This window comes from Gadus morhua, unplaced genomic scaffold, assembly GCF_902167405.1.
Source record: "Gadus morhua unplaced genomic scaffold, gadMor3.0, whole genome shotgun sequence".
Taxonomy (NCBI): domain Eukaryota; kingdom Metazoa; phylum Chordata; class Actinopteri; order Gadiformes; family Gadidae; genus Gadus; species Gadus morhua.
In genome coordinates, this window is record NW_021964121.1 from 17,501 (window position 1) to 26,230 (window position 8,730).

General features: G+C 50.8%; 1 protein-coding gene across 1 annotated transcript in view; it reads left to right on the forward strand.

Annotated features, from left to right (window-relative positions):
* LOC115539053 (SLIT-ROBO Rho GTPase-activating protein 1) overlaps positions 1-8,074 on the forward strand; it is a gene marked incomplete at its 3' end in the record, with an annotated part of 20,713 nt that extends 12,639 nt beyond the window's left edge. The window contains 7 exon segments of the mRNA XM_030350255.1: positions 110-164; positions 393-500; positions 3,557-3,619; positions 4,411-4,605; positions 5,846-5,974; positions 6,650-6,871; positions 7,973-8,074. Of these exon segments, the coding sequence (XP_030206115.1) occupies positions 110-164; positions 393-500; positions 3,557-3,619; positions 4,411-4,605; positions 5,846-5,974; positions 6,650-6,871; positions 7,973-8,074 (874 nt within the window).
* Positions 8,075-8,730: the final 656 nt, after the last annotated feature.

Genomic DNA, 8,730 nt, shown 5'->3' on the forward strand with positions numbered 1-8,730 from the left:
GTGCTGGGCAGCGGAACAGGAGTTGAATCCTTTTTCCTGCCTCAGTCTGTCCGTCCGTCTGTCAGTGCGTTTCTCTCTCACTCTCTCTCCTTCTCCATCTTTCCTCTAGAAAGGACCAGAATCTTCTGTCTCCCGTCAACTGTTGGTACCTGCTGCTCAATCAGGTAGACAGAGGCTGTGTGTGTGTCCGTGCGTGTATTTGTGCATTTGTTTGTGTGTGCATGCGTTGGAGAACTATTCAACGTTCAGACTAGTTGACAATGATTCCCAATCAGGAAAACATCCTTTCTTTTCAATCTCACACTCCCTCCCTCTCTCTCTCCCCTCCCCCCCACCCTCCCTCCCTCTCCCCCCCTCTCCCTCTTTCTCTCTCTCCCCCCTCCCCCTCCCAGGTGAGGCGTGAGAGCAAGGACCACGCCACGCTCAGCGACCTCTACCTGAACAACGTCATCACTCGCCTCACGCACATCAGCGAGGACTCGGCACGCCTTCTCAAGAGGGTGAGTGTGTGTGTGTGTGTGCGTGTGTGTGCGTGTACATATGTGTGTGTGCGTGTGCGCTGTGCTTGTGTGAAAGTGTGTGTGTGTGTGTGCGTGCATGTGTGTGTGCTTGTTTGTGTGTGTGTGTACGTATGTGTGTGCCTGTGCTTGGTTTGTGTGCATGTGTGTGTACATCTGTGAGTGTGTGAACGTATGTGTGTGTGTGGATGCTTGTGGTTTTGTGTGTGTGTGTATACGGGGGTGCATTGCATGTGTCTGTATGGGTGTTAGCGCATCCGCGCGTCCGTGGGTGTTTGTATGCATGTGTGTGTTTGCGTGTGTGTGTGTGTGTGTGTGTGTGTGTGTGTGTGTGTGTGTGTGCATGTGTGTGTCTCCCGCTCCTCAACTGCTCTGTTAAAGTAAGTAAGTGGACTGGGTTCCTCCCCTGGGGTCTGAGAGGAACTCGTGTACCGGAGCTCCGGTTCTTTAAATAGACCCCGGCCCGGTGGAGAAGCCTCACGCTGACATATCTCAGAGGCTGCTGTGCCGAAGCCTCCCAGAGCCAAGGTTCTGCGTCTGCCCACGTCTGCCGGTTAGTTGGAGGTCAAATAGGAAAACGGACAAAACAACAAAAAACGGACAAAACAACAAAAAACGGACAAACAACAAAACGTCAACGTGAACGCTGTAAGCTTGACTAGAGACGGTGGGCGAGAACCGTTGAAATGTATGGGTGACCATCATTACATTTACAGCTAGGATAAGATAGTACACACAACTAAGTACTATAACTGAGTACGACATACAATAAGTGCGTACATAGAGTGCCAGGACGTACAACATACAATAAGCAGGAGGGGTGGTAGGGGGTGGCTATGCAGAGTCTGGGGGAACTCTGAACAGGTGAGTCTTGAGTCTTTTGCGGAAGCTGGTGAGCGACTTAGGGACGTAAAAGGGGCGCCATTTTAACCAGCGGGTGTTGGGGGGTCCCTAACCATTATGAGCCATTTAAAACAGGCTAAATGGGGCTCCTATACAACAGCCTACTTCTTTGTAAGAAGCGTCCTTATTTATTTTACATTGCTTTCAACTTAAAAGAAAACGGGTTTGTAATGTTTGTAGAACAGTCGTACAGAAGCAAAGTCCTTGTGTGAGAGGGTGAGGAAGCTAGCTCGGCCTGTTGAATTGTAATTCGGATTTGGATGGTGATCGCGGCTGAAGTATTCGTAGCGTTTGGATAGCACGTCACATCGCGGCAGTCCCTAATCCCAGCCCGGTCGTCTGGGGATAGCTCTCTTTTGTGTACCTACTACACTCTATAACCAGATTATGACTTTCCTCGGCACCCATACAGGCTACGCGCGGCTGCATGGGCTAATCCCACCCTGCTAAATACCATTTTAGCTTCTTAGCATCGCCCACTTGTCAGCCAAGTAAAAGGTTTTTAAACATGAGACCATGTTTAGCAGTCTTTTCCGAACCCGCCGGGCTTTGAACGCACCTCGTGAAAACTAAGCAGGTAGAGGGGCGTCTTTCTAAGCAGATAGATAATACAATTAACATAAATAATGTATGTACATTCTATTTGGTTGGGTAAACATGAACATAAAAGGCTACTAAGTGCCGTCTTAGCGACGCCCACTTAAAATATGAGAATGTGTTTAGCGGTCTCGTCCGAGCACGCAGGGCTTTGAACGCACCTCGTGAAAAACTAAGCAGGTAAGCAGATAAAAAATAAAATGAACATAAATAATGTAGGTGCATTCTGTTTGGTAGTGTAATTATGAACAATAAAAGGTTACTAAATACCGATTTTAGCGACGCCAGTTTGTAAGCCAAAAAAAGCGACACGGAAGTTTTTATAAACAGGGTGTATGAGGATGTATGTGAGGACCTTCTCCCCCCTCCTGGATGGAGGAGCGTTCAGGGTCTCCTGTAGCAGCGTTTCCTTAAGTACAGTCGTGGAGGCGCACAGCAGCCGTTGATTTTAATGAATAGTAAAGTCTTCATTCCCTTGAGAGAAGCACGGTGAGCCGCCTCTGAGTTACACAAATGAAATGAAACACGCACGCACACAACCACACTCAAACACACACACACGCGCGCGCGATCTATGCGCACACGCACGCGTGCACGCTGCCTATGAGTTGAAGAGATGACACAAACACGCCACCTAACACACACACGCGCGACCTACACGCACACACAGGTGCACGCGCGCGCTGCCTCCGAGTTTAGCGCGCTGCGTTCATTATTAATCCGCGTTCCGCCTCGTATTTTATTCATGACTCCTAAAGTGCAGCGGGTGCCGGCAGCGGTGCGCTGGGAGACCTCCATCACTCCTCGCCTCTCGGCTCCCAACCTCTTCCTCTCGTAAATAAGGGCCCCCGGAACCCAGACGGACAGGGTCCCGGTGGCCGGGGGACCCGTAATGGTCCCCGCGACTTCAGCAGCGGTTTCTAACCGGGCTGGAGGTGAGCCGGTCCGTTGAGGAGCCCCCGCTGTCGTTACACGTGATGTAAAATTCATGCGCCATAACTCCTTCCCAACTCGGTGGAGGGTTTTTTGATATGTTTTCAAAAAGGTTTTTTTTTATGGGGGAGCAGGGGACGCCCAACATAGAATAGTACATTTGGTGGTTTGTGTGCGTGCGTGTGCGTGTGTGTGTGCGCGCGTGTGCTTGTGTATCTGTTTGAATGTATTCTTTCGATGTTTCCCTTCATATCGTTTTTTGTCGAGAAAGTTTTGAGTGAAAACAAAAATAAATCGTCACTTTACCTGACATTTCTGTCCCTTGTACTGACTGTGTTTCCCTACATGTCTGTCCAATGGGCTTAATCTTTTTTGTCCATTTCTGTCCTTTATACTTATAGTGTTCCTGACTGTTTCTGCTCCTTCTGCTTGATCTTTCTGTCTTTTATCTGTCCTGCCAGTCATTCTGTCAGTTTCTGTCCTTTATACTTGATGTTCCTGTCCGTTTGCGTCCCTAGCACTGACAGTCTTTCTGTCCTCTTCCTTCCCTTCTGTTTCCACCTCCTTCTTCTCACTGCCACCCTGCCTGCCCTCCTCTCTTCCAGAGTAAAGAGATCACGTTCCAACTGCAGGAGGATCTCATGAAGCTCCTCAACGAGCTCTACACTGTAAGCCACCGAACCCTCCAATTAGAGAGCTAATGAACGCCTACCGCAGACTGGCAGAGAACACTGACAATAGCCATGATGACGCTCTTAATAATGATGATAATGGTGATGATAATGGTGATGATGATGACAGCTGTCTCATGATAAATGTCTGAACTCCTCCGGTACCTCCCTCGGTTATCCGTTCTTGCTCGGACCGTTTGATAGATAGCAAACGGTCATGTGTTACAACGAACACGCTGAAACATTCGCCAAGCCCGTTGAATCATCTGTGTGTTGATCGTACCCAACACCCGGACACGGACACTTTTATCCAAAGGGACTTACGATAAGTATATTTGTCAGAAGAAAGAGAAACAACAATATATCGCTGTCGGTACAGTAAGGATGTTCATAGAAACAAGTGCCAAGTGCCATTCCCCGTACACAACAAAGATAGCTAGGATAAGATACGACACGATGCTAAGTACTATTTTTAAGTGGAAGGATGTACAACATACAATAAGTGCGTACATTAAGTGCCAGGAAGTACAAACATTCAAAAGGTGTGTACATTAAGTGCCAGGAAGTACAAACATTCAAAAGGTGTGTACATTAAGTGCCAGGAAGTACAAACATACAAAAAATGCGTAAGGTGTATGAGGGGGGGGGGTAAGTATGAAGTCTGAACAAGTGAGTCTTGAGACTTTTTCGTCTAGTAGAAACGATGTTCAACCTGGACACAGCCCTTCCCTGGTATGGCTCTGGGTCGTGTCCGGTCTTCACCTGCTTGTCTCTGCTCCGGTGGCCAGGTGATGAAGACGTACCACATGTACCACGCCGAGACCATCAGCGCCGAGGCCAAGCTACGGGAGGTGGAGCGCCAGGAGGGGCGTGTCAAGGGCGTGTCCGGGTCCGGAGGGGTGGAGCCTGTCTTTGGCCTGCGCATCGAGGAACGCCACCAGCGACGCAACGCCGCCCGCAAGATGGAGAAGATGAGGGAGAAGGTAGGCGTGGCCTAGCGTGGCGTGACCCCGCCCATTCACGCGGTAGATCCTGCTGAGGATGACTTTTTTTTAAACTACCACATGGTAAGGGAAAGATGGCAGCTTGGATGTTGTTCGAGGTAAATGTTAAAAGGACCGCATTTATACAGCGCTTTTCTAACCAGTGGCCACTAAAAGCGCTTTACAAAACTGCCCAACATTCACCCGTTCATGCACACATTCACACACCGACGGCGGTGTCAGCCACGCAAGGCGACAGCCAGCTCGTCAGGAGCAGTCAGGGTGAGGCGTCTCGCTCAGGGACGCCTCAACACTCGGCTAGGAGGAGCCGGGGATCGAACCGGCAACCTTCCGGTTACCAGTCGACCCGCTCTACCTCCTGCTGCCACATGCCGCCCACTCTCATCTATGGGGTGGGGCTTGCAGTCTCCCCCCGGGCGAAGAAAAATATCTACAAATAATAATTTTGTCCCGGTTGCCATAAAAGATCTTAATCGGGAAGGACAGACACTTTCTGAAGACCCGCGAGCTAACCTAGCACTCAGCGTTTTATTTGTGGTTATTTAACCCTGATTAAATCACTACCGAGCGCTCTCTCGGTGCTCGATCAGACTTAACGTAGCTTCTGCTGTGTTTTTATAATGGGTCAAGACCGGGTGCGTTTTTCTTTTCCTTCTTTTGGCGGCGGACTTCCGCAGATGCTAGCAGAGAATGTTGTACTTTACGTTCTACTTTTTTCAAGCAAAGTATAGAAAAGAAAGAAAATAGAGAATAGGATAGAAAATACTTTAGTGTCTACTTTTTGCATGCAAAATGTAGACACTAAAATATTTTCTTTTCTATTCTCTTTTATTTATACTTTATAGAGAGAACAGAATAGAAAATACTTTAGTGTCTACTTTTTGCATGCAAAATGTAGACACTAAAATATTTTCTTTTCTATTCTCTTTTATTTATACTTTATAGCGAGAACAGAATAGAAAATACTTTAGTGTATACCTTTTGCATGCAAAATGTAGACAATAAAATATTTTATATTCTATTTTCTCTATTATTTCTACTCTATGGAGAGAATGGAATAGAAAATGCAAGTGTCTATTTTTTTGCAAAATAATTGAAAAGAGTTGACGCTTAAGTATTCTCCATTCTCTTCTTGCACAGTGTTACATTTAATCAGATCTAATCTAATCCAAACACTGTGGTGTAAACCCTCCTCTTCCTCCCCTGTCGTCCGGACCAGAGGAAGGCCAAGTACTCTGAGAACAAGCTGAAGACTCTGAAGGCCCGCAACGAGTACCTGCTCACGCTGGAGGCCACCAACGCCTCGGTGTTCAAGTACTACATCCACGACCTGCCCGACATCATAGACGTGGGTACACACACACTGTGTCAGGGTCCGTGGGTACACACACACACTGTCGTCAGGGTCCGTTGATACACACACACTGTGTCAGGGTCCGGCTGTATTGACACGCTTTGGGAACCGTCTAGGACCTTTTGAGGGGTGTTTTTATTGTGCTATTGATGTCATTAACCCAAGGTTGCGATTTCAAGGCTGTTCTCTCTGTGTCATTCTGCTCAGGTCTCGAGTCAAGTATGTGGAGTTTTCTGTATTTCAGACATTTTACTCTAGATGGAAGTTCGATACACAGACAAAGACGAGCGCACGCACACACACACACACATAAACACACACACATACACACAAAGTTGAAAGCACAAACACACTCTCAAACCCGACAGTGAAACCCCACTGATCACATTTATAGTTGTTCCCCTTTTCCCACGTTTAAACTCAACTCCCCTGGAGGGAGACTAAGCACCTTAAACCCCCGTTTACCATGGCAACCACTGACCCCTGTGACCCGTCCCCCCCAGTGCTGTGACCTGGGGTACCCCTCCAGCCTGAGCCCCCCTGGAGTGAGACTGAATGCTCTGACCTTTGACCCCCCTCCCCTCCAGTACTGTGACCTGGGGTACCCCTCCAGCCTGAGCCCCCCTGGAGTGTGACTGAATGCTCTGACCTTTGACCCCTCCCCTCCAGTGCTGTGACCTGGGGTACCACTCCAGCCTGAGCCGCGCCCTGAGGACCTACCTGTCGGCGGAGCTGAGCCTGGAGGCGTCCCGCCGGGCGGGGCTGGAGGTGCTGGAGGGGGCGGTGGAGGGCCTGGACCCCGCCCGCGACCGGCAGCGCCTGCTGGGGCTGTACCCCACCGCCTTCTGCCCCCCCGCCCGCTTCAGCTTCCAGGCCCACATGGGCGACATGGTCAGTGGCTGGGTCAGTCGCCCTCCCTCCTCACCCCCCTCACCCCCAGCGTCCACTCACCCCCTCATCCCCTCACCCACTCACCCACCCACCCACTCAACCCCTGACCTCCTCACCCACTCACCCTCTCACACCTCCTCACCCCCTCACCTCCTCACTCGCTCACCCCCCTCATCCACTCACCCCCATCACCCCCCTCACCCTCTCATCAACTAACGCCCTAATCTCCTTACTCCCATCACCATATCACCCTCTCACCCCTTCACCCACTCACCCCCATCACCTCCATCATCCACCCACCCCCCTCACCCCATCACCCTCTCACCCACCACCACGGTGCTCCCACCTGCAGTATCTTGCACCTCACAGGTTGCTAGCTACAGCTCTCTCGACCTCAACAAGGCCTGTTTAAATGAATGAATGGATGAATGAATGAATGAGTGACTGAGTATTTCTGGTGTTGTTAACTCCTCACACCAGCGGGTTGGCTGTTAAACCGTGTGGCTTCAGCCCAAGTGTGTTTAGCGTCCACCAGGACAAATCTGGACGGTCCAGAATGCACGCGAGGATGTTTAATCAATTATTCAAAAGATTCCAGTGCCTCGAGTGGTGTCTCACGTTTCCCCACGCCGAACATCTCCTCTAGTGATCCACGACCGGGCGTATCGCTGTCAGAGGAAGCAACATGCTATCGCCCCGCTTGTTCTGTGTTTCATCCTCGCGTTCTTCATTGATAGAGCGCTTTTCTAACCAGCGGTCACTCAAAGAGCTTTACAATACTGCCGAACGTTCACCCGTTCATGCAAACATCCACACACCGACGGCGGTGTCAACCATGCAAGGCGACAGCCAGCTCTTCAGGAGCAGTCAGGGTTGAGGTGTCTTGCTCAGGGAAACCTCGACACTTAGCTAGGAGGAGCCGGGGATCGAACTAGCAACCTTCGGGTTACCAGCCGACCCGCTCTACCTCCTGAGCAACATGACCCCTACTGCTCATCCATGACCTTTCACCCCCGCCCTTGCCCATCGTTAGAGCTCATTGGTTGTTACCGGGTGGTATTAACGGGGGTGGGCGTGGCCTTGGTTCTCATTGGTCTGCAGGTGAACCAGATCGCCGCCCAGCCCCAGGTCCAATCGGAGCTCACGCTGCGTCTCACTCAGCTCCAGACTCGCCTGGCCACCCTGAAGATCGAGAACGAGGAGGTGAGACGCACGCACGCACGCACGCACACACACACACACACACACACACACATACAAACGTGCACGCCCACACGCACACACTAAGCACACACACATCGGCATGCATGCAGGCTGTCAGGCATGGACACACACATACGCACACACGCACATGCACTCACACACGTACACACAAGCACATGAGCAGACGTGCATGCACACACGCATACACATGTGCGCACAAGCATATGCAGAATACACATACGCATGCATGCACACGCCCCTGCAGGCAGGCACACACACACACGCACGCACGCACGCACGCACGCACGCACGCACACACGCACGCACGCACGCACGCACGCACACACGCAGGCACCCCCTACAACACTGGGGGGGCTGCTTCAGTACCTTGATGTCACTATGCCAACCGCCTCGACCAATCAGAAACCACCGCCTCAGACACCTTTTGGTTTCTGTTTAGCGTTATGTTGATATCCGAGACCGGCGGTCTAAAAATAATTCCTGCTACCAACAACAAAATAAGAAAAGCTCAACGGCTGCCGTCCGAAGACCTTCTGGAGTATGGAGAGTTATGGGATGGGCTGTGTAAATATGGGTAGAGACGGGGGGAGGGGGGGGGGGGGGGGGGGGGGGGGGGGGGGGGGGGGGGGGGGGGG